This window comes from Sinohyriopsis cumingii, chromosome 4, assembly GCF_028554795.1.
Source record: "Sinohyriopsis cumingii isolate HCF-2022 chromosome 4, ASM2855479v2, whole genome shotgun sequence".
Lineage (NCBI taxonomy): Eukaryota > Metazoa > Mollusca > Bivalvia > Unionida > Unionidae > Sinohyriopsis > Sinohyriopsis cumingii.
The window spans coordinates 60,674,590-60,701,281 of record NC_142964.1 but is presented as its reverse complement, the minus strand read 5'-3'; the positions used below and the strand labels follow the sequence as shown (position 1 = coordinate 60,701,281).

General features: G+C 33.1%; 1 protein-coding gene across 2 annotated transcripts in view; it reads right to left on the bottom strand.

Annotated features, from left to right (window-relative positions):
- Window positions 1-23,595, bottom strand: part of LOC149801267 (protein crumbs-like) — a 41,548-nt gene extending 17,953 nt beyond the window's left edge. The window contains exons 1-2 of one of the 2 annotated variants that reach the window (XM_089954284.1): window positions 23,483-23,595; window positions 680-744 (exon numbers count right to left, since the gene is read on the bottom strand). In XM_089954284.1, the coding sequence (XP_089810410.1) occupies window positions 680-737 (58 nt within the window). In that variant the 5' untranslated portion in view covers window positions 738-744; window positions 23,483-23,595. Of the gene's footprint in view, window positions 1-679; window positions 745-8,554; window positions 8,685-23,482 lie in introns of those variants that run through there. The other variant, XM_089954283.1, reaches the window with a different exon arrangement.
- Window positions 23,596-26,692: the final 3,097 nt, after the last annotated feature.

Genomic DNA, 26,692 nt, shown 5'->3' with positions numbered 1-26,692 from the left:
AACATCGTACTCTTAGCTTCCACTTTGATACATTTTAACTTCTACAGTGTTACGTATTTTATTCGTATCGTGTAATCCATTGGCGAAATGTGTAATAATAATGTGTGTAATATTTTAACAATATCGCATGGAATTTGTAAAAATATCACGCATATCAAATTTAGAATGAAATAGTAGTAGATATAAACCTGCAGTCTAAAATGTACAGCCTACACGCCTGGGAATTGCAAGACAGCAGATACCAACATAAAATGGAAAACAACAAAAAGCAAGACGGAATATATATAATATACTACAGAATCTACATGCATATAATTATAACCATATTCTCGTTCTGAATCCATACCTTTGAAAGATGCACTTCTTTGGTAAGACCAGGTTATATACTCTATTACCCAAAATACACCCATCATTCATACACCTATTGTACCTCACTAGGATATACATGGAGAAAAGCCTTTTTCTTTAATAAATACACCATATACGTCTGTGAAAACAGATTTTAAGCAATGACAAGGATAAGTCAGAGTTATGTTTTAGAGGCCAAACAAATCTTTGTTGTTTCAATTTTCATTACATTTTACAAATAAGTGAACTTAAAGGCATGCGGTACTTGAAGGAACACACTACTATGTTGACAAATTACTTGATATGCTGACTATTGGTTTTTGGTTTTTACCTGCAACGACCATAATGAACAGCGAGAACATTAACGGTGCCAGTTTATGAAAGGCCATCACAATTCTGAAAGAAACGAATATATAAAACGTTAAACCATTAATATAATGTGACCAACACGTATTTAATAGTGGTTTACTCCAACAAACACACATTTAATATTATTATAATCTGACAGCACGTATTTAATATTGGTTTGCTCTGGTCAACACATATTTAATATTTATATAATCTGACAACACGTATCTAAAATTGGTTTTCTCCGACAAACACACACTTAATATTAATATAATCTGACTAACACGTATTTAATATTTGTATACTCTGACCAACGCGCATTAAATATTAATATAATCTGACCAACACTTATGTAATATTGTCATACTCTCACATACACGCAATTAATGTTAATTTATTATGACCACACTTTTGTAATATTGATATACTCTGACCAACAGTTATGTAATATTGACATACTCTGACCAACACTTATGTAATATTGACATACTCTGACCAATACACAATTAATGTTAATATACTCTGACCAAAATGCATTTAATATTTGTATCCTCTGACCAACTCACTTTGAATATCATAATAATCTGACCAACACTTATGTAATATTGACATAATCTGACCTACACGCAATTAATATTAATTTACTCTGACCACACTTTTGTAATATTGATATACTCAGACCAAAACGAAATTAATATTAATATACTCTGACCAACCCACAATTAATATTAGTATACTCTGACCAACACTTATGTAATATTGACATACTCTGACCAACACACATTTAATATTAATATACTCTGACCAACATAAAATTTATAATAGTAGGCAAAATTAAAATTTTAACATAAATTCTCTATAAGTAATTATATATGCCTTGATTTTTTCATAGGAATCCGGAATGAATGTGTAGATACATGAAACCTAATTACTCGCATCATTTTGTTGGTGATACGTGCTTAGTCGTGATAGAATATGGCTCTTGTGTGCAGCCAAGGCGATGGTTGCCGTTTACCCCTAGACCGGGTTTGAATCTCCATAGAGTTAGAATTAAAATATTCTCTAATCTGTATGATAATAATATTTGTATTAAAATATTAACTCTGCCACCATTATCAATCATTCCTCTATAGGAATCCGGGGATAGCATTTTCCGTTTTATCTGGTGTATATTTATCTTTCTTTATAATTAATTCTATATACTTTGATTTCTTTCATAGGAATCCGGAATGATTGTGTAGATACATGAGAAAAAAATTACTAGGTCGTCATGCGAGTGCGTCTGCTACACACAAGTGCATATAATACCGACTGAGTGACATCACTTTTTGGTGATGTGTGCGTACTCGTGATGGAATATGGGCTGGTGTGTGCAAACAAGGCAATGGATGTCTTTTACCCGCTGACCTGGGTTCAACTCTTCATAGAGTAAGAATTAAAAGATCTCTAACCTGTATGATAATATTATTTGTACTAATATATATTTGTCATTGAACTTTAATATTATTCAATGCTTCATACAATTGCTATTTTAACTACTTAGCTGACGCAGCTTTAAAGTATTTTATAGACAAACATTATATGCAAAGAAAAAATTCTAAAAGAATATATGCAACCTCCTTATTCGATTAAAAAAAATCAAGAGTAGTGGAACGTGATAAGTTTAGACAAAGAAACAGCTGAACAGATCTTAATGGCTTTTCAAGCTCTTTCCTGGCTCAAACCCATGAAACTTAAAATAATATGTCTGACTTTCATAACTTGCACTCACAACTTTTTATTGAGCATAATGCTTAATTCAATATAGACAATACATAATCCTCACGCATACCAGCGTATAGAGGTTAGTCCTGTATCAATTTGTCCTAAAGTTTATGTTGACCATATCAAATGCTGTTGAAGATTCACGGCCTTTAAAAATATCGAAACAAAACACATTGTTTACAACAAAGAAATATGTTTTATTCTTAAGCAGGTGAGACAGGTTAGACAGGAACTCCTAATATATCAGCGATGAACTTTTCACCCATTCTAATATTCACTGCACATCTATTTAATACAATAGTAATGTATCTTCAGGGTCAAATTTGTAATTCTCTTAAAAATAAATCACCACATTGTTTTACGCACCATTTGTTTTGTGCAGCGGCTTCTTGAGACCGTCAGTTGTTACAACTGGTCTAATTGTTTGAAGAAATAAGATCTATTCGGACAAGATGACTAACCTAGATAAAGAGTTACCACAATACCTAGTCTGATATTGGTCTTGCATTCCATAATATCGTATTGTTAGACCCTCTTGTCTCTTTTGAATTGAATAGTCACTGTTCTGTGGCGTGTGGCGTTTAGTCAAGTAATTTCCTCTCCTGGTTTGTACACTGGTTATATGCTTTTCAAATAGTTCGTTTCGCCTTAATGCTGCTTAATATAACATAAGATGATTTTATATTGATTTCACTGGCATATCTTATGAAACCCCTTTTTAAAAGTCTGGCATAAATTAGTTGGCATAAAACCCTTGTTTAGATTGAGTTTGACGAAATCCTATCTCTAACTGTCCAAGTAGATAGTAGACAGAACTAATATTTAATATAATAATACTATCATACAGGCTATCAAATAATTAATTCATTCCATACGGAGATTCAAATGCAGGTTTGCATGTTATCATGTACATGTATTCAATTATACCAAATTAAAATAAATAAATGAACAGCGCTGGCACTATAGATCACAATAAACTAATTGTTACGGATCTAGCGTCAGCCCCGTTGTAATGTTATATTTTAAATCGCATATCAAAATTTAGAACAATAGCGACGAACAATACTAAACGATGCAAGCCAGTTATTTCATCGGGAATGATTTTCAACTTACTGTATTACTAAGAAAGCAATTATTCGATTAAGGTTTATTTCGTTGTTATTAAGTATATGCTGTTTACATCCCACTGTCAGTAGACGAAAGTGCTGATTATGATGTAGTTGTGGAATTAATCTTGAAGGAATATGTCTTGGTATATGAGGCACATGTACAGAGTTTGGTAACTGTAGAAAATAAACTGGACAGACCAGTGTCAAATTTGCAAGAAAACAATAACAAATGTTTGATAGAAGTCAAGAAGGTAAGATAATCTCAGCTCATATTAAATGAAGTGTTCATGAATTGCATCCATCAGGTGATGAGCAAAAGGTAAATCATTGGAAAATGCTACTCGTACAGCAGATTACTATTCCTGGACTGACACAGTTTCATATTTTAACAAGTCTTCCTGTCAGAAGGTTGTTGGAAAATAATTCATCCCAGTCTCATATGAGTACTTCCAAATCTCAATCCTGCACATATGTTAGAATCAGCCTTCTGATTAGACTGATCTGAGCCCTTTATGTCTTTGTACTTAAAGGAGGAAGAACAGGCACTTTATTTCTGATTGCTTTAAACTGAAAAATATAAACAACGCCATTCCACATACTCTATTTTCTAAAAGATCAAGGTGACGGTCATGCATTGAAAGCAATACTTTTGTTGGGTCAAACAATCCCAGTTCTGATTTTACTTCACAGACGTATGTACCATTCATGTCGAAGGATCTATATCTATTATTGGTGATTATGTCAATCCTATTTCTATTAAACTAATTAGGTACACAGGAGCACTCAGTTGGTTTTATCATGTACTTAGCCTTTATATTAGAAGTATGGTAATCATGAATTTATTCCTTTAGGTGGCACATCATTTGTCATTGTTTTCCGTGAGCCACGTTTGTTTATGGTTTTGATCAATCAAGATGTACTGATCAGTGTAATCCGCTTTTTACTACTCATTACTTCGATTCCAATTAGGACGTCAAAAGGCAATTATTCGTTCTTGAACAGGAATACGATCCTAAAATCTCCGGTTTGTTTCAGACGACTGTTAGCAAAAATTAAACCAGGGAAGTAACAGTTTGCTTATTTTGTAGGCATGGAGTCCTTGTAAGAAAATGGAGTCCACCTAACGTACCCGTTGGTGACGAGTGTTCAGTGAGCTATCAAATTGTAGTTCCGAAGTCAAATCGACAGGAAATTCTTAGTTTATCCAATGAATCTCCCTTGGATTTTCATTTGAAAGTCAATACGACTTATAACAACAACTTGAATAATTTTTATTGCTTAAAAATTAAAGGTGAACTTTTTAAATACTGTTAATATTGGCTCACTTGTTAAATAGTTGTAAAATACAATGACAAAGAGATTTCAATATAGCGCTCTAGTTTTGACACTCTTGCCCTTACCCCAAAACCCTCTTCAAATTAAGTAATATTGTCCTTATACATTTTTAAAGAACGTTTGTGACTTAAATCATACTATTAACACTCTTGGGAGGCGATAATAGAAGTAACTTTGCCATACGAATATGTTAAAAGGGTATACTGAGAGAGATGTCCCGGATAATCATTGAATTAATTCATTTGTACCTGCCCCACACTGTTTCTGGGCAAGAAATATTTGCGTCTGAAGCAATAAGAAAAACGTGAACAAAACAATATTATGTGAATATGAGTATATGCTTCCAAAGTTTCGAACAAGGACAATCAAGTATGAGGGTGAAATTGTAATTAAGGCACCTGTGAAACAGCATCCTTACAGGCTGCATCCTCTCAAACCGGAATGCCTGGAAAACGAGATTCAGTATTTGCTGGAGAATGATTTATTGAATCAAGTAAACGTAACTGGAGTTCTTCATACATTCTTGTGCCAAACCCAGATTGTACGTTCCGCATGTGGTCTACATAATTGTGACGCTTACATAGATGACGTCAGCTACAAAGACACCTGGTAAAATCAATTGCAAACCTTTCACAGATTCCTTCATAGACCCAGTGATGCAAATTTGAAATTAGATTTAAACAAGAGAGTTTTGCCGAGTTTGTGTTACATTTTCAGGACATATTGTGCAACATGGTCACGTTGAGCTAAGGTTAAGGTCAATTCTATTCCTCAATTCCCTGTGCCTATCAGTAAAAAGCAATTGATGCGATGTTTGCGTAAAGCTGGACATTTTCTGAAATTTTGCTCTATTTTTCCGTAATTGCTGAACCCTTGACCTATTTGGTGAGTAAGAAAACCAGGTTTCATTGGTCTGACAAATGACAAGACGCTTTTGATAAATGAAAGACCACACGTAAGAGTCTTTCCGTTCCAGATTTTAGTCAATCATTGAAAATGTATGATGATGCAAGTGATATAGGGATTAGTGCAATATTTATCCAAGAGGATTAAATTAGTGTGTATCATTTAGTGTGATAATTTTCTTAAACATTAAACAATCACCAGAGAAATTATTTCACAATCAGGAAGGAATGTTTGGCTTTGATATTGGCTTTACAACACCTTGAAGTGTATATAATTTTAGTTCTTTCCCTGATTATTGTATTCAGTAATCGCAAGCCCCCTTCCGTTCATTGGCAGAATGAAAACCAAACTTCGGAGATTGTTGCAATAGCATTTGACGTTGCAGGAATACAATATCGACATTGGGCACACCAATTGATAATGCCTTATCACGTGTATAGAAGTTACATATAGCTTTATGTATACCTTGTATCATTGACAGGGCATTTCCTTATATAGATTTATTATTACAGTATCATATGTAATTTTAATTAATATGCAAAAAACTCTTTATTGCTTAAATCTTTCAGTTTCCTGTGAGGAGATGTGTTATGTATTTTTCATTTTGTATTGTGTTATTGACCTTTGCTCACAATTAAGGATTGGAGTTTGGTCCTACTTTACTAATATCTTTGTTTAGTAAATAACATGTTACATTGCTAATTCTTTTGTATGATTGTAGATTATATTTCAAGATAATTATCACTTTTAGGTAAACTTGTTTAAGTGGCCTTTCCACATTGGCATTTTCTAGAAGTAATTTTATTTTTAAATTTGACGAGAAGATGGCCATCATCGTGTTCCTGTTATTGCGTCCTAATATTTGAAGTGGGACATATCCTTTACGTTTCATTAATTTAAAGTATTCATTGGAATTAGGGAGTGTTAATTAATCTTTTTTGGATTATATCACTCTCTTATAAGTTTTGTGAATTCATTCCAGGACATTTTGGCTTATATCGATGTGATAAATCAAGACTGTTAGCACAGCAACACTGTTCGTGGCTATATGTACGTCAGGGCATTCAAAATTGGAATTCATTAGGAACACCACTGGAATTTATTCGAAATACTCTATACTTTTGGATTGCAATATAACAGTTTGGACTATTTGAATTTGAATGCACAATCCTGTGAGTTCTCTTTAAATGTTCACTTTGAATTCTAAACAAAAAAATTATGTGTTGAAGTTTACTAAACAAGTTTTGTTTTCTGTCGTTTTTGTTACTTAGTCTAAGAACATAGAGTCGTAACAATAGCGCCAGTATTTCCATTATTAAATATTTTGTGACTGGGTATTTCCATTATGTTTTGGAAGAATGCTGTTATTGGATATATTATTGACGGTCTAGAAACCAGTCCAGTATTTGTTGCCATTCTCTTCATAAGAGCGATTAGTTTATTTACTGCGTTAGGCTTGACATTATAACCGTGCTTGTCCTTCGGTTGGGTTGCATGAGTCATATTACAAGGTGATTTTAAATAATGCCTAAATATCGCTTCTTGATATATAAAGGTTGACATATTGTTTTCCAAACCTAGTGTATGAAATTTTCTTTATAGATACAGAAAGAAAGAAAGAAGTGTTTCAGCTCCTTCTTCACCTGGCAACATACACATGAGATCAATTCGTACAAAACGTACATATTTTGACCTTTGTATATATATATATATATATATATATATATATATATATATATATATATATATATATATATATATATATATATATATATATATATATATATATATATATATATGTATATATATATATATATATATATAGAGAGAGAGAGAGAGAGAGAGAGAGAGAGAGAGAGAGAGAAAGAAAGAGAGACAGAGACAGAGACGGTAGCGCATTATTTTTAGTATGTACATTTAATATAAATGGTGACATTGTAGCGGTCTATTTAGCCTGGAAAGCAGCGATTGATTTATTACAGGGTATCATTGCCAAATGTTGTAACAGTATGTATGTGTAGGGTTTAACAATATTTCTGCAGAATGTTTGTTATATGGTTCCAACTGAAAGGCAAGCTCGAAACAATCTAACAAAGATTGACGGAAAGACTTTTCTTCTGTTATTTCCGCATTGAATGACCTCTTAACCGCTTGCCCTATTCTTGCCGATTTTCCACTTCTTTTCCTGCTATTAACTGCCAGCTATGTGTATGTTTACATTTCACTTAGTTTCTAACCGATATTAGACATGGAGGTGCTTTAGACTCAGCAGAATATTGAACTACTACGACGGGTAATCCTGTTACCCTTTGACGCAGAGCGGTGATTTAACAGTCAAGATACTCTCCATTGTATTCCTTTGCTTTGCAGAGTTATGATCTGTTTACTAGGTTTGAAGTCAACAACTATATATTATGAATTGGTGCAAATACTGTGTGGGAAATAACTATGAAAATATAACATTATTTCAATTGGTGGGTCTTTAATGATGTAATCAGACTTGACTGTGTTTCCTTTACAAGGACAACATCGTTCGAATGATGGTATTTTCTGTTAGGTCTACCAGAATAATATAAAATTTCACAGAACACAAAGACCCAGATTACAGCTCCAATGACCTTTCTAACTGACTTGACAATAGTTCCCACAATTGTGAACAAAAGTATGAATGTGTGTTTTGTTGTGATATGCAAGACACAATTATGTAATTCTATAAGAATAATATATAGCAGATTGATACTTACAGCATGTCTATTTTAAATCCCTACAAATGCAAGTTCCCGTAATTATATGATGTCTTCACTGCGGTGTCAATCAATTTCTTCTATTTTGTACCTAAAGCGCTGTTGCGATAAACAAACTCGCCAATTGTTTAACTGTATAGTAACAAGCTCGGTTAAACTTACGGAGCATATTTTCCTGTTACAAGGAATTAATGTCCGGGTTCATGGACAGCGCTAAATGGATTCACTTGCAATGTGTATACCTTCTTCGTAGGATTTATTGAAGCAAAGTGAAAGTAGATTAAATCGACGGTTATGGTCGAATAATGACCATGTTATAAAAAAAGCAAATTCCAATGTTTGCATAAATATTTTTACGTTTGTTTATTTTAATTTATTAACAGAAGTCATTGTGTCTATCTATCTGTCTATCTATAATTTTTCTTTCTATTCGTCAGTGTGGATTTTAGTTCTAGCATAAACTGAATGGTTAATGCCGCTGCTCCTTTTCTTCTCCTACTACCTCCTAGTGCTTCCCCTCCTCCTCATGATTCCATCATCTCCTGCTCCTCCTACTAAAACTGTAGCTGTTGCTACTATTCAAAAACAAATTTCCCCGAACCTCTCGTCGAAAACTAAAACCACAACTGTTACGTGTTTGGGATCTCATAAACAGTAACAAAGAAAGCAACAAGCTTTGAAAAATTTAACAAATAATCATTTTCCTGGAGAAAAAAAAGTAAAATGAAAAAATAAGAACTTACGGTTTTAAGAATCAAATCCAAAAATAATCAAAGAATAATCCACGAATTGAATTTTAGAAGTCCTAGTAATAAAATGTTCTAATGAAAGTTCCCGTCCCGACGGAAAATCCGAAATGGAAGACAATGATATACTGTAGTCAGTATAGCGCTGATGTTTGTACAGTTCTTAGTGAACCACAGAAAATAATATTCCGGTGTTTGAATTCCGAATAAAATTTAAAGAAATGGCCTTGGCCAAGAATTCTGTATGAGCACTCAAATATTTCAAGGAAAAAGAATTATTCTTTTATAATCCAAATAATCTGAATACAAATTAAAATGTAACTCCAAACTGGTCACAAGAAAACACATTCCAGTGTCCAGAGTAAAGAATCTATTTACATGTCTAATGTCACGCATTCCAGTACAGCCTCGATTTCACTATCATCATTCACACATTAAGAATGAAGTTTAAAAAAGAAGTTGTTTAATTGATTCTCAATCAAGGCCAGGAACTAGGTCAGCAAAGAGATACAAAATTCTATTTTTACATATATCCCTTGTAATTTCTATACTGACCCATGTGTGTGTGATTGTGTGTGTGTCCATGTGTGTGTGTGTGTGTGTGTGTGTGTGTGTGTGTGTGTGTGTGTGTGTGTGTGTGTGTGTGTGTGTAAGTGTCTAGTAAAATGACCATAAAAGCGTTTTCTACCTTGGGAAACAATTATGCAATGCATTGAATGTATGTGTCTATGTATTTACGTATTCTTACGATTCTATTGTCTTAAACTAAGTAACAAAAACACTCAAACCCAATAAGTTTTGTAAAACATAACAAATAATTTAACTTTCTATGTGAAAAACTGAAAAATTTAAGAGGCACTTACAGTATTTTGAATAAAATCCAAAATTATCCTAATATGTTATACACAAGTCTGAACGTGTCGAGTATTTCGAATGAAAACTAGGTCCTCAAATGTGCTGATGCAAAATCAGTGTTGATGACTTGCAATGGAATTGTCCAGAACTCCTTTGAATAAATTTACAATAATATCAGAAAAATATTTTAGTCCCGAGTCAATTAGCTCTTCGTAATTTTAATTAATTATCAAAAAAAATGTTTCCTCTCAAACACAACATTAAACGCAGACTGATATTAAAACAACGACATAGGAAATGAGAATTAATTAATCGTCCACCTTTACTTATATACACCCATACGGTTACAAATCGAATTATTTTCCTGCTCGATACGTGACTTTTGTCAACATATCCCACGTCGCAATAGAACCTCCTGACCGACTGGTCCATTGTGAAATCGCTGCAATCATGTAAACATGTTCTTTATTACGATTAATATTAAGAATCTTGAGCACCTGTTTATGACTCCTATGCAATGTACAGACATACACCGAAAGTAAAAGAAACAATGTAGGTATACATAGCAATAGATATGCAGGTATGTGTATAGGTTTGTAGAAATAACGGCATAGTTGTAGGTGGGGACTTAGGTAGCTAGAAATATGTATGCATGTAACAGAGTTTTACGACACCTCAACACAATAGTGAATATATGATGGCAAGTTAAGGGACAATTCGACAAATGTAAAGACTGGATTGCACAATCAGTTTGGAAGATAAATTGTTTCAAACGAATGACAATATGAAGCAAAAGATAAAATATAAAACGTAACGATGTTACAAATGTTAAAGTAGCACACGTAAAAACTTGAAGAATACTGTCAAAATTGTTCATATTTACCACATCCTCTCAATAGATACAAGTCGTGCGACGGTAAGGAGGTATGTAGGTAGGTATATTAGTAGGTAAGTAATTAGATGATCTATGTAAGTGGATAACATAAATAGAAAGAGAGAGAGAGAGAGAGAGAGAGAGAGAGCAGTATAAGAAATGTGTTTTCAATTAAGTTGTTAAGCTGAATTTCCCTAATGAAAGATAAGTTTGCTTTTTCTATGTAATTCCCTTTCTAAAGCATTTTCAAAAAGCAGCAGAATCTATATATAGTGCCTAGGAAATTTAGGCTTACCCAAAATGGTACACAGATCAACGATAAAGGGTTACTTATATCATATAGTCTTTAGGGATTCGGTAAAAGTATCACAAACAGTCTTTTTAATCTACGCCGATCAAACTCATTGATGAGAGTGAGGTCTCAAAGAAATGAAGCGTAATGTTCTCATCCGGCTAAACAGCTTGGCTTGCATGACAGAATGGTGTAATATTCAAGAGGGCATTTTCCAAAATTAATGTCTGTAATGGTCATCATGTACTTTCATCGTATGGTTGGAAGAATTGCATCTATAATACGATTGTTATCATTACGTCTTTTACCAATAGAAATTGATCCTACTGCTAGATGCAAAGAGTAACCAATGAAGAAACAATAATCAGGTAACCAACGAAGAAACACTAATCAGGGCAGATGTAAAAGTATAGGAACTTTTCAATTAAGTACCATAAGAAGAATGGATGTTTTGTTTTGCCATAGGATAAACATAATGAAACACAATGTTTGATAAGGACTGGACTCGTTGTAAATGTGTGAAGAAATATTACTTTTCCTGAAAATCCACATTATTGTTGAAAACAATGGTCACATAAACTATGTTTAACATTAAAATGTTGAAGCAAGAATCCAGAGAAGGTATAGACGCTCGAAGAGCACAAAAGACTTCTATAATGCAAGATAGGACAAATCCATGTTTTAACCACTGAGTGTTGGAATTAAATTTAATATTTTGAGCGACAAACAAGATTTTTAAATTAGCCACTGTGGCAACCATATCAGATGTACGATCATCACTATTAAAATCTTTAGTCTTTTGGTGAAACTACCTTGTCGAAAATACCATTCATCTCGGAGGATTAACAATAGCAACATATTAGACTTGCCAATATGGCGACCATATTGGCTGTCAGACTGTCTCCATTTTAATTTAATTTCCAAGTTGTTAGGAACGACACGTCTTTACGACTTTCCGTTTAGAAGAGGTAATGATAACACGAGTTGATTATGGCTTTAGTGGCCAAACTGGAGTTCAGATCATCACCATTTCCAAAAGACTGACTTTGCAGAGAATCAGGTCTGCAATACTATAGAAAAGCTACATTGGAAAATTATAATTGGAAACGAACATTTAAAAATGAAAATTGAAATAAAGCACCAAATAAAATGATTTCAAAAACAAGCCCAGAGTTAGTAAGACCTATAAAAACGTGTCTTAAAACAAAATGGTATACACCCTCTAAAATGGCAAACAGTAAATGTAGCGAATATTTGTTTCCACTTTTTCCCAATTTTGTGATGGTATGTAAGTTTGATTGTGGATATAAGGTGTCCATAAATGCTTCTACCCTTGCTTGAATGTGATACCGCTTCTTTAGCTTCCTAGCCTCTTGAGTGATAGTATATTTGTGTGTCTGTAAGTACAATGTGAGTATATGTTTACAATTGTTTGCTTATAGCCAATTGTGGGTTGCTGGATAATTCGGAGTTGGTCACTACAAACTTATTTGTGATGGTATAGTATTGGTTTTTGGTAACGCATAGCATTTTGATGGATATTAGACAAGTGGTTGATGACCACTCTAAATGAAGTGTTGATGGCATAGTGTGGGTACAGGCTAGTAAATAACTGGGATTGTGATAGTTGAAATTGATTTATGATCAATCGAAACAGCGTATTGGGTAGTTAATGTAATTTTAACGTTTAATTTTCCACTAGATGGAATAGAAACTAATAATGTTAAGCATGTGGTCATTGTTTAACACTTCATTTCACGTAAAGGGTAATTCAGACCTAAAACAAAAAGTTTTAGACTCAATAATAAATTGCCCGATCTTAAAGTAACTAGTGGTCCTTAATTCCAATATATTTCTAATTACTGGAATTAGTATTTGCGCAAATTAATTTATGCGGACTTGTTTTGTCGCACACCCGTCATTTTTATATTTTTCTCGACCTACAACCACTCGAAGGTTTGGTCAGAAAACATTCATGTAAATGGACTGTTAAGAAGAGCAGATTTAGATTCTACATTCTGTATTGAGAAAGTGCATCTACAACTACTTTTTACAGCTTCAAGTGGAACTCAAAGAACTGTTGCATCAGATAAGGAATACATATTTTATTCATGGTATCCGAATATTATAAGAAAACTGATTACTTTGAAAATATTCAAAAAGTCAGACATCGATGTATTGCGTAAACATCGTAGGACTGGTCGTGATACGACTTTTGTAAACTGTGTCACACTACGATCTAAGAAATAGTGTCGTTATCAATGTTCAGTGTGAAGTACTTTTAAAGGAACTTATTCTAGAAGACGAAAAGATTCCTTTGAAATTTGGACGTCCTGTTGTGCGTTTGTGCTAGTTTTTTGTGGCAAATTGTATGAAGAGTACATGCAAAGACATGATAAGTGTTGTGGCGTGACCTCTTTTTATTTAATTGTAAATTGTAAATCGTAGTTTTTAATTTTCTCGTAATTGCTTATAGCTGGGATATAATAAGAGCACCAAACGGCTTTATCTCTTGTCTGATCTTAACACTGTTTGTCTAATTCTGTTTTATGAAGGTAGATGTTGTTGTATATGGGTCAATCAGAAATAGGAACCAAAGAAGAACACATTCCTGTCAAGCCATTCATAAGAGTAAGACAAATAGAAAAAATTGAAGATGAAGAATCCATGTGAGTAAAGAAATTCAAGAAAATAAAACAAACAGTGAAAGAAGGAAAAAAATACTTTTCTGATGAATTTCATAATTATTTTTTTTTCAACGATATTATATTGAAGAAAACATAAGTATTTCTTTGTTCGGAATAGTTTCTTTAAGTATGGATAAGCTACTCAAACAAACTCACATTGTATCATTGAAGATTATAAGTTTTATTTGTTTTTGCAGTCATTCAGTAGTATCTCTTTTGTAAGAGATATAGCTGGCCTGTACAGGATCGTTGCAGTGTCGGTTTGTCTGTTATGGGGGGCGGGCATATTTTGCACAGCAATACCAAATTATCACTTTAGATCATGAACTGTAACTCTCTTAATCGTTTTCCATGCCAAATTATACGGCTGTAGTTGATATTGCTATTGTGCCAGTGTTGGCGGAATATGCTGCTCGTATTGCTGGTTTTTCCGTTCTGAACGTTGATAAACTCACAAAAGCTTTAGAAGACTTAGGTTGTGAATATATCTTCTTTTTTTTCTCCAAAACCCTCTCGCTTTATTTGGCTTGTAACTATAGTGTGTATATTAATATTACTATCCTTTGTTTTGTCACGGAGTGATTGTATGCTTTTGTGCATGTTTGTATAAACACTGCTATCTTTTGCTTACATGTGATCGTGTGAGTTTAATTCATCCTCTTAATTTACATTATATATATATATATATATATATATATATATATATATATATATATATATATATATATATATATATATATATATATATATATATCCCCTGCTGTGTAATAATTGGTTTGTGTGTATGAAAGAGTGATATGTGTATCAACACACACTCGTACCTTTGTGTGAATGTACATTTGCGTGTTTACGTATGAATGCGTGTATATTTCATCCCCATCTTTTACATCCTTTCCATCTTGTTCGAATATAGGTTTGAGTGTTTTGTAAGTATAATGTGCGTATAAACATTCCTACACTATTTGTTGGTAATAGTATTGCGCAGTTGGATAGTAATCAAAAAGAGGTTGCAGGATAGCAGTGGGGTGTGTTGGAATTTAGTCAAATAGGGGTCCATGGATGTATATGTAGTTTCTTGGATTGTAATCGAAACAACATTTAGCATTACAATTCAAGTACGGTCTATCAAGATTTACAATTCAATACCGATTGGCTCCATAAATTTCGGCCATTAAACTCAGATCAAAAATGCAAATCTATGGCAATGTTAAACGCCGTGTGGATTAATAAACTTTGTCTCCAGAAACGTTTGGATCCATAATACTATTTTCATTTTAAACCTATGATGGATTGCAGATATAGGTGAGAATTGTAAAGATGTGAGCTGGATTGTAGATAGCAATCACCTACAGTTTACTTTTTTTAAAATATGAAAACAATCTATCAAGATCCCTAGCATTATATTTCGCATTTGTGTTCTATATTGCATTTTCATTTAAACCCACTGTAATGTTAAAGTCCCGTCCTGCTCTATAAACCTTTGTCCCGATAATACCATTCCCATGTTAAACCTTGAGACAAGTTTGGCACCTGTTTTCTGGTACGTACCTACTGTGGTGCATATTTAGGACAACTCTAACAATGTTATAATGTGGCCACATTCTAGGTCAACAACTGCTAACAATGTTACTATTTGCCCTCATGTTAAATATGTAGACAATTTCAAAATAGAATTTCGGTTTTGGCTCTATAGTAACACATGATGCAAACTAATGGGTTAAAGTGAATTCCCGTTCAGCTCTATAAAGGCCCATGCAACTACTAACAACTTAACACAGTGACTGGAAGACAGCGAATTTTTATTTTGACTCAATATCATCAGTTCATTTTTTTTAAAAAAACAACTTATTAAACTTTGATTTTTACAATAATGGCACAATGATAAAAGACATATTCTTAGATGTTTGCAAAAATTGTGATTTGTAGTAATTTTGATATGACAGGTACCAAGAGGAAGTTGGAAAGAGCAGGCAAAAACACAGGAAAGATGATAAAGGTCAATAAACGCCTCCAAAAGAAGGCAGGAAGAACAAAGTGCTTTATTCACCCATTACAGCAATTCATTTCTAATTATGACAGTTTCTGAAAAGGGCGATAATTGGAAAAGAGAGAGTAAGAGAAGCTTGTAAAATATAAATCACCTGTACAGAAAATAAGTATTTCGCACGAGACGTAAAAGTTCAAATGGATGAAATTATTTCTTGAATCAGAAGATTTAAGATAAAATGGAGTTAAATTGCTCTTTGGAACAATGTATGGGCTTTCATACTATGTAATAATGTTGGAGCGCATTTTCAATAGATGATATCATACTTTGACAGGTGGGCCGAATCTGTGTTAATCTTATGCAACCTGACCACTTTGAACAGTATTTTTGATGAATGCCATTTTGTGCGACAAAAAGAATGGATTTTGTTAATAGGTCACAATGCTATATATTATTGGATCTGGGTAGAACGACACGTCCAGTCAGTGTAACATTCAACTAACAATGAACTGTTCCGTTTTTAAATCAGGATAACGTTGCAATAGCGGAATGAGTTAACATCTAACATACCATGAACGTTATTTGCATGCGATCATGAAATATAATTTTAAGCTTTATTATGGGCCACGGGCCCATATTACAAAATACAAGCTAAGATAATGTGGGCCATGTTGTAAAGACGTTAAATGTGATGTTGATCATGAGTGTACATAAATAATTGCCTATAATCGGTTGATGATATTGTGACTACCTCTAAGTATATTATTCATCATTCATTTTCTGAGAGCTAAAGCCGAAAAGAAAGATTTCTTATCAATAATTTATTACTATGACTAACGACAGATACAAATGTTCCTACAGACGGATAGAGATAATAAAGCTCATTAAAGTATTTCTTTCTTACATTGTCATAAGTTGGACAAACACAAACAGCACTGAATTCATATTTTACCAAATAAATATTATTTTTTCCGGCATAATTAACTATACCTATTATTTCTTTCATTCAAGCTATGCCTACATGTCTCTATTTTCAGTGTATGCGCTGTGTACATACATTTAGCTAGTAACTTCCTAAGAAATTATGATATTCCACATGACAGGTGTTAATGCGAAATTGGAACAACGAATAAAGGATTATGCATTGAATGTATTGTAAGTTTTGCCTTAATATCGTTGAAACAAAACAAGAGAAGATAAAACTTTCCACTGAAACATTTGTATCAGTAAGAATCTAAATTACGTGAAAAACATGATATTGAAAACTTCAATCCTAAACGATGTATAGCAAATATAGTACAAGAGGACAATACACATATTGACGTTGATGCTCGGTGTATCAATGATTTTTCTGCAATGCTAGAGCATGGAAATATATAATAAATAGTGACTATAAAATGGGAAATCACCCATGTGTTGCAATATTAGCAAGGTTAATCATCTCTTTAAGTATTTTGAAGTCACCAAATTCTTTACACAAATATATTTGGCCTTTATCAGATTCAGATGGAGTTTTTTCTTATATGACTTTTGTGGGGCCTTTAATAATATTGAATGGGAAAACTTTCATTCTAATATTCTGGAACCATTTTTTCAGTGAGAAGACATTGTTGTGCAAAATGGTTTTGTTGTAACGTGTGGGGAAGAGCGTGGTTGGGAGTGGTATATTTCATACATAAAAATATGAATGGTTCGTACTAAATATGGTTATTTGATAAGAACTTTCTTTTTCAAAGAGTGAACAGGCACACCAATTTTCACACAAATGTTGTTTCTATTACAAAACGGAAAAATTTCCCAATACACATTTCTTTTGTTTCAGACTGTTGGACGGCATTGTCTACAAACAAGCAATATAAATTTTAGACCGAATACAGATATTCTCATCTATGCAGCCTATGGGTTTTGGATACAAAATCTGTTATTTTATACAAACAGCTTTTGGCATAATGCACATACAAAACGGGGATATTTTCATAAACCAAGACCTGCCAATGAACACACAAAATTATTTTTAGACACAAAGCTTTTGACATGGTGCTTGCAACACAGGGACATTTTCATACAACCAATATCACAATTTAGCACATACCAAACAAGGACATTGTCATGTTTAAAATCTTGACAAATTATGTACGAAAACGGAACACTTTCATACAAGCAACCATGACATGGTGCTCTACAAACGTGGCAACATTCATACACAACCAAGAATAGTGCAAATCTAACAAGATAGTTTCATGTATACTGTAGTAAACCTAGGGTATGTGATATTTTTATTTACATCTATGTTTATTGATTTATTAGATTTTAGTGATCACTTGTTGGAAACGGGTAGTCGATGTTGGCAAAATACGCCTAACAGCAGACGTCATAATGTACAGTATTCATGATTATTTTAGTATAATGGACATACCTAAGGAATTTTGAGAGATATTCTAATGTATAATTACTAGCAATATGGTATGGTTATAATTCGTTTGTATTAGTTGTTTTCAATACATTCAACATACTAAAAAAATTTCAATATTAATTTCAATTTAGTTGGTTAATATGGAGGGTATTTGACTTGAGATTACTGCATTATTTGGATCAAACTTCTAGTAACTTGGAATCATAACAAATACTTATGGAATGTCCTCGATTTGTCTGTATTATTCCCGATACTTTGCGTATATATATATATATATATATATATATATATATATATATATATATATATATATATATTCCTACCCAGTTAAAATATAAATATAACCATTTCGATGGCATATGTTTTGTAGCCTTTCATTGGTTTTACAAAAATACGTGTTTCTTATGGACCGTTCTATTGTACGACACAATAATTTGTCCTGTTTTCGCAACACGCAGCAAACGTACTTTTACTAACTATTGACATCAAAACGGGTATATCCCACTGCAGTATAAAATACAGGACAGCTTAAGCCGAACCTAGAACTAGAAATTTCGTTTTTGACAGAGTTTATATAATGTTGCAGTTGCGTTCATTGAATAAGGCCATCCTTACTTTTGCTCTGTAAATATAAAATTCGAATTTCCAATGTACTTTCCAGGTTCTAAATAAATAACAAAATATACTTACAAATTTCTAATGAACTTTCTAGGTTTAATAGACTAAGAAAGAAACTATAGAGGGTACGTTCTTTGTCTCAGTATATATAAGGAAATATGACACTACTGAAGTGGGAAATATTATATCGTCACCAATGGGAACGAACACCATGCGTGCCAATACAAAATACTTCTACTTCACGAGTGAAATATTTCCTTTCAGCTACTCAGAACACATAGATTGTATTTTAGTAACTATTTATATGGCGAAAACCATAGATGTGCATGGTGTTTTTTCCTACTCCTTTCTGTACTAATGCAAAGAATGGCTGCATTACTATCTCGATAAAAATATAGTCCTGCGAAATATTTAGGACACCGACCTTTTGCAAATTAAGCTTGTACAAAATAACGCTTCATGCTTTGTATTTTGTCAAAGTAATGACTGCTTTCAAACGAAAATTAAGTTGCTTTTTAAAAATAAATGTCCTTGACACATTTCTTTCACGGATTGATAAAATGAACATCTACAGGCTTGGGATATTGTAGAAACAAGATCGGTCCATCGTTCCAAATCTAATTATGGTTGCGTCAAGAGTTAGAATCGTTACTTAAACGACATTAGTTTTATTTTTATCCAAGCGTTGTTATGTGTCCTTTTGCCGTATAGTTTGGTGGCAAAATATAGAATAGCAACAGTTCGTGAAAGTTCAGTCACTAATAACTTTCAGGATTCATGCAGAAAACTCAGTACAAAACGTTTATTCCTGAAGCTTACAATCGATGTCTGTAGTTCTTTGTCAGGCATGTGTTGATTAAAGTAAAGTATAATGAAGGTTCATAGTTTCAACACATCTTATTTATACATTTTATGATCAGTTCATTCTGATGGAGAGAGGCCTAAATATCGGAATACAGATTTTAATAACATTCATAAGGGTAAATATAGTTCCTAAATATGTAAATACAGTAGTTCCAATAGTGATAATAATGGCATCAAAACAATGGCGATATGATTTTTTTCTCCCACTGATATATTCAATATATCCTTCTGATATATATTATAAACTGTATATATGTATATATATATATATATATATATATATATATATATATATATATATATATATATATATATATATATATATTAGCGTGTGTGTTTGTGTGTGAGCCATCCATTTTCACTTTATGGTACAATAGTCACCATTATTCTTATATTTTCATGGAATCAGTACAATGTTTGACAGCTGGTTATTACACGTATCGGGATAAAATAGTTACCATTCTTCTTATAGTATCATGGAATCAGTACAATATTTGACAGCTGGTTATTACACGTATCGGGATAATTTATTTTATGTTGACTTATCTAGCATGATCTCAAAACGGGTTTTATACAATTTATACAATTCTATGCACGAACTTTACTCAGGAAGATTTCATCTGGCCGTGTCTGCCTGGTTCTATATGAAACAAAACAAAAGTCAAGAGTGTATGAGACGATTGGCAAAGTACAAAACTAATTTAAATCCCTTACTTTTCTATAAAGAGTACAGTTTTTCACCAGTCTAGTCATCCATTCTCGACGAATCAACATGTGGCTTAATGAATGGCGCTCTACTATTATTTCTAGTATGCTCTCTTTTATTCAACATACCCTTGGTGTAAAGTGGTTGTTGAATGACAAAGGATGGCGTTACAGGTTACTATACCTCTTTTATGTAATCATTTTCTTTATATGTATTGGTATTCATCTTGAAGGGCATATGTGGGTCCGTCAGAAAACAATCTTTCCTCCTAACCTTGACCCCTACTTTACAGCATATTGACACATGAATTTGAATGTATATGTTGTGTTGGTCATTACGGGTATGTGTTGTAATCATGCATGAACATTGGTCAGAAAATCTGGGTGAGTATCAATTGGAATGTGTGTTAGTAAGCAGCACATAAATACTTCATCTGTTAGTTTTTATAGTTGGGTTTTTGTCTTTAAGAACGTGTTAGCAACCTTTATCTATTAAGAGTTTACTTTAAGTGATGGTATGTGTGGATGTTGGATTGCAAATAAGTCATTCTTCGTAACCTCCCAAAATAATAACAAAATTCATAAAGCGCTATATGGATTCCAAGTCTGTTCAGTTTTCACAAGTCCATAGTAGAGGTAATGTTAAATTGAAATAAACTTAAATTCCCGCAGGGCTCGATTCCGTCCTATCCATGTCAAGTTGCCGAAGAACCCTATACTCCGTTAACGATAAGTTAATGTAAGTCTCAATAGTTCCAAAGTAATGTAAATTCCTATAGGATCCCATATCGGTATTACAATACTAGTGTTAAATTAGAGTAGGGATCCATACTGTCCCTTCCATGTTAAATTTCCGTAAGGCCCCATTAATTCCCATTAATGTTTAATTCCCATTAGACCCCATGGTGGCCAATTAATGATAATTTCTACAGATAATCATAGTGACGGCCATAATTGATTTCTGATCACAATACTGCTCCACCCCCAAATTAAATTACCATAGATGACTGTAAACAAATAATGTTAAATTCCCATATGGACCCATAATGTCCATTAAACGTTCGATTCCATATGGGCCCTATTGTACGGATTAATGTTAATTCTCGTATGAACCCACTGTATTAGGAAGCATTTGAAAAGGGATATATTTTGTCCAGACAAGGGTCAAAGAAATCCAGTGTACAACTTTTAGTGATACACTTAATTACATATCTAGTCTTGTGTATGGTTCACTACATATATAAGTACATTATAAAACAACATCCTGCTACCAGCTGTCCATGGGGTAATGGCTGAAATAAGCATTTTTAAAAATATCACATTTATGCAGGTTAAATATGACGGATTTACCTTACAAGAACAAGGCAGCAGTGACGTAGCATCGATTTCCTATGAATGTAATGGTCATATCATTTTCAGGTGCTCAGGAGACTTTGCTTTTTTTATATATAAAAAACACGAACATCTTTAAAACAAATAAACAAACAAGGACAAAAATAAATTTGTTTTGTTTAAAATTTAACAATCTGGGTCGTTATCACAACAAGTTATGTGTATGCACGGTCTTTGTACCTATTTGGGCATTGTTTAATCGTTAGATCCGCCAGTCGGAGTAATTACCTTTTTCAGTCATTACTCGTTTAAAGGGGTTGACTACTTCGTAATTTTTGGTGACAAACAAACAGTAAATAATGTATATACAAAGCAAGTAAAAACTAAAAGCACCTCTGCATGATATGAAATACCTCTATTGCCCAAATCTTTAACCATAGATTTGTGATATTCACATTTAATTTTGTTTAATATTTTTCATTCACTAAGTAAGATTAGACCTGAAATTATATAGCTTTCAAATTCCGTTCAAGCTTAGTCATGGCCTAATTTTGACCCAGAAAAGTATGAAGCCGCATAATTTCTCTTCGGTATTTGTCAATACTTCAATATACTTCCATTGTTGAAGGAAAAAGACAAAATGACTAATGAATACAGTGTTGTACAGAATCGATAAGATGAACCAGAGTACGTTTCCACTATGGCAACGAACCCGGTAGTACTCCCGATATCATCTGGATATTCGTTATGAACTCTTAATAAAAGAATTATCAAACAACAGATATATAATACTGGAGCACTGGAAGAGTGCTCAATATGGCTCAGGCTTCCTCCTTTAATACCTTTAGAGAAATACGTAATACACCACGGTCATTCAGAGATTATTAAAACGCATTATTTCTTCCTCTCATTCTACATCCGCATTAAATGGCTTTGTCATTAATAATCAACTGAGTTGTTACTAACAATCAACAGGGATTAAATACAATTGTTTTGTGCAAACAGAGAAAGAAAAACATGGTCCAAAACAGAAAATAGAAATTGTGTGTTTATATTCTCCGGTCCTCATCTGTATTAACTGCATGAATTATACATCATATAGAGATTCGGACGTTAGTCTCTATTTGCAGGGTAGTGACACTAACGATGCAAAGGTTTGTCGTCCTTATTTCTCCATTTATGGAAGAAGAGCCGCATTTAAGGATAAGAATATGGATAACAACAGTACCAACAATAGTTTCCCCTATTATCTTCCTGGTATACTGGTATAACTGAATCCCCTTTATTTAATATTTATAATTGCCGATGACATTATAAAACTGACATTAAGCAGTTAGTACAGAAAAAAAATGAACAATTTTGTTGGGACACTGAGTTAGAAATCGGAATATGTCGTCATATTTGTTCCCAATAAGCATTAGGAAAATCAGTTAATTTACGATTTCGAATTAGCTGAATGCATCTATGCACCAAAGAATTATTCACTGTTTCTAATAATAGCAGTCAATATGATATCCAAATGCAAGATTAGTTGCCAGCTAAAAGTGTAACATACCATGCAAATGAGAAAAGGACAGATTCCTTCTATCGTCTCTCTGCCTCTATTTGTCAGTCCGTTTGCTTCGTAAATCCTATTAACGGTTGTCAAATCGCATGGCTAGTTCCCATATATCAATACATAGTTCCACGAATGGAGCTAATTGTGACCGGTTCATTATATTGAGAGACACGACTAGTTTCAGAACAGTTAAATGCGGATCATTGGGTGTAGGGGGCGTGGCCAGCGTCGATTCATTGGTTTACCTTGGTATAACCTCCAGTTTTGTAGGTAACAGACAGGAACGCATAGGTCAGGCTAATCATGTCCAATCTACTCAGACATTCCACATGCTGTACATGTTAATTCCCTATGTATTTATATTAAATGTATATTCAATGGCGCGGGTAACATTTTCTTGTTTTAGTGCATTCGAATAAGGATTTTTTACTATGTAAGGAAATTGAAAAGATGTTCACGAATAGAGGATTTAAACGCTTTACACAGATATGACGATGACAAAATCTTTAATTGGGAGGGTGAAATAAGTACAGTAATAGTTGTATAGAGTTTATCCTAGTTGTAAATGAAAAATATAGAGACAAAGTTATATTTTTGGGAATTTCTTGTCGCGAGTCTGACATGCTAAGCAATATGCCACTGTGACTCATCGTACATTTATAACGCATAACATTGAGTTCATAGAAATAATGCACGTGTTTACAATAATGAGATCAATACCAGTTACATATTTATAATTCATATAATTTTGTCCCTGTAGTTTCGTGCCTTTTATTTTAATTTTACTGGTTATGCTGTTGACCTCGTTTAATACCTAGCAATTGTAAAAGTCAAAAATGGCCAATACATTTCTTTTTTATTTTTATTTTTATTTTTTTTTTGGGTGGGAAGGGTCGTTTAATATGCAGAGCATTCAAGAATCCAATTGAACAGAATTTGGTTTAACTATTTTGAAAATTCATTTATTACAACAATTAATATTTAATGTAATATGTCCACATGACCAGATTGACGTACACTGTTATTTTTGATCAGTAATGTGAATAGAAACACACTTTCCCACAATGTATACTTCAACGAAATCCTACAGCAAAATTAAGAACATAAAAACTACCTCTACTTTCAGTAAGATGATGGCATGTCACACAAAAATTATAGTGATGGACAACGTTGATTGTTTTAGTTAATTCCCAATACGAGAATTGTTTATTGTTGTGGGTATTTTTTAATGTGTTTTTTTTTTTTTTTTTTTTGCTGGGAAAGGTGGTAATTTTCAATGAAACCGGCTTATTATCACAAGCAATATAATTGAATTGCAACACATTTATTCATAGTTATATATCCGAGAAAGAAAAATCGTTAATATATCATTTTGGTCGATATGCAATTTGGACCAGTACTTGAAAATCAAATATAGTGTAGATATTATTTCTGCTTGGATGTTTTCTTTTAACTTTGCTTGGTTATTTAAATAAGTGGCTACATCATCCGATAGAATTGGACCTAAATGCATTGGCCCGGGGAGAAAAAAAAAACAAGCAGCGGCCCATCGCTATCTTGGGTTAGTATCGAATCCGCGACCCTTGGCTCTTGCAATTGTGCTATAGTGGCCCTAAATCAATTTTAAGGAAGCAAGACTTTGCATTGCATCTCGTGGTTTAGGCGGGTATTGATTATGATAGTAAATCTGCACTTACTCGTCTTATCAGTCAGTGCGTGGATCAGTCAACATGCACTGAGCGCTCTTTTGGTGCTATCATCACTAGACCATCACTAGACCATTTTTTGGTGTTATCATCACTAGACCATCTTTTGGTGCTATCATCACTAGACCAGATATGCATAACACTTTTTTCCCTCTTTAACTGTGTCAACGATACAATAGGTTTTTATGACAGTGCAAGTTTTCGTTTTAATTAATTAACAGACCAACAAAATTACAGAATGAAAATAATCGCTTTCTCGAAACGCTTTGTATGTAACGAAGAGCGGTTGAATTATCACATTACAGCTCGTCTTTTTGATTAATATATCTTACATTGATAGGATATTTATGATAACCAAAATGGTTACCTCATCTTGGATCTGTAGCTATATCGATCCATTAGTCCATAAAAATCTACTTATTTATGTCTCCCAACAAAATTGACCTGTGTATTCTTTCTTATTTTCTTTAGTACGGATGACATACTTGTTTATCTCATGGAATTTGACCTCAACTGAGACTATTCAAAATGTCAGTGAATGGGGATTATTCTTTTATTCAAATGAACATTCATCATCTGGTGGCATGCAGTTTGGAATCGGTTTAAATCAGATAAACCAATGATTTACGTTAAAAAAAAACAAAACAAAGAGATTGTTCAATTATCATGTAGAACGGGTAGGAAGGCCCTTATTGTGCATATAATCACCTGTAAATAAAGACGCGTGCACTTAGTATAAATGCTGCAGTAGATGGCTTCGTTTGGTATCCTAGAAAGGTATGCAATTATCCAACAAATGCCATTTTACACATGCAGAGATTGACCGCTTTTTAGCGTGCTTTTATAAGACAGCAAAGATATGGATGCATCATAACATTTATATAAATTAAAAAGACGTTTAGTGAATGAAAAAACAAACAAACAAGAAACAAAAATAATTGTGTGAGCTTGTTCATAAGAATTGATATCAATAATAATGCCAGGATTTTTATGTTATATAGTAAAGTTTACGTGGATGTACCTAAACTATCCCAGCCGAAGTCACATGCAGAAACCGTCGCACACACACACACACACGTGCATACATGAAATGTTCTTAAATTAGATACAAATCTGAAACTTTGATAGTTTTCTTCAAGCATTAATCACATGTACCTATCATTTTGATGCGTTTAACCGAATATAATGAGAGGATATAGATTATAGAATATCTTTTTTATTTTAGCTTAAGCTGTTGTGTCACTACATGGTCTTGATTTTTCGGAGAAATTTGTTTCCCAACATTTATCTTATTCTCTCTCTCTCTCTCTCTCTCTCTCTTTGTCTTTCTATCTCTCTCTCTCGTAATTGAGAGATGACTGTGTGTGCAGCGTGTGTGTGAAATAGTGAAGGGAAAATATTATGAATACCAGAATATTTTCGAACATTTAAAGTAAGGTCTGCTTACATAAAGTCCATATTGTGACATAAATGAAAGAGTTGAGTCATATCATTATAACTG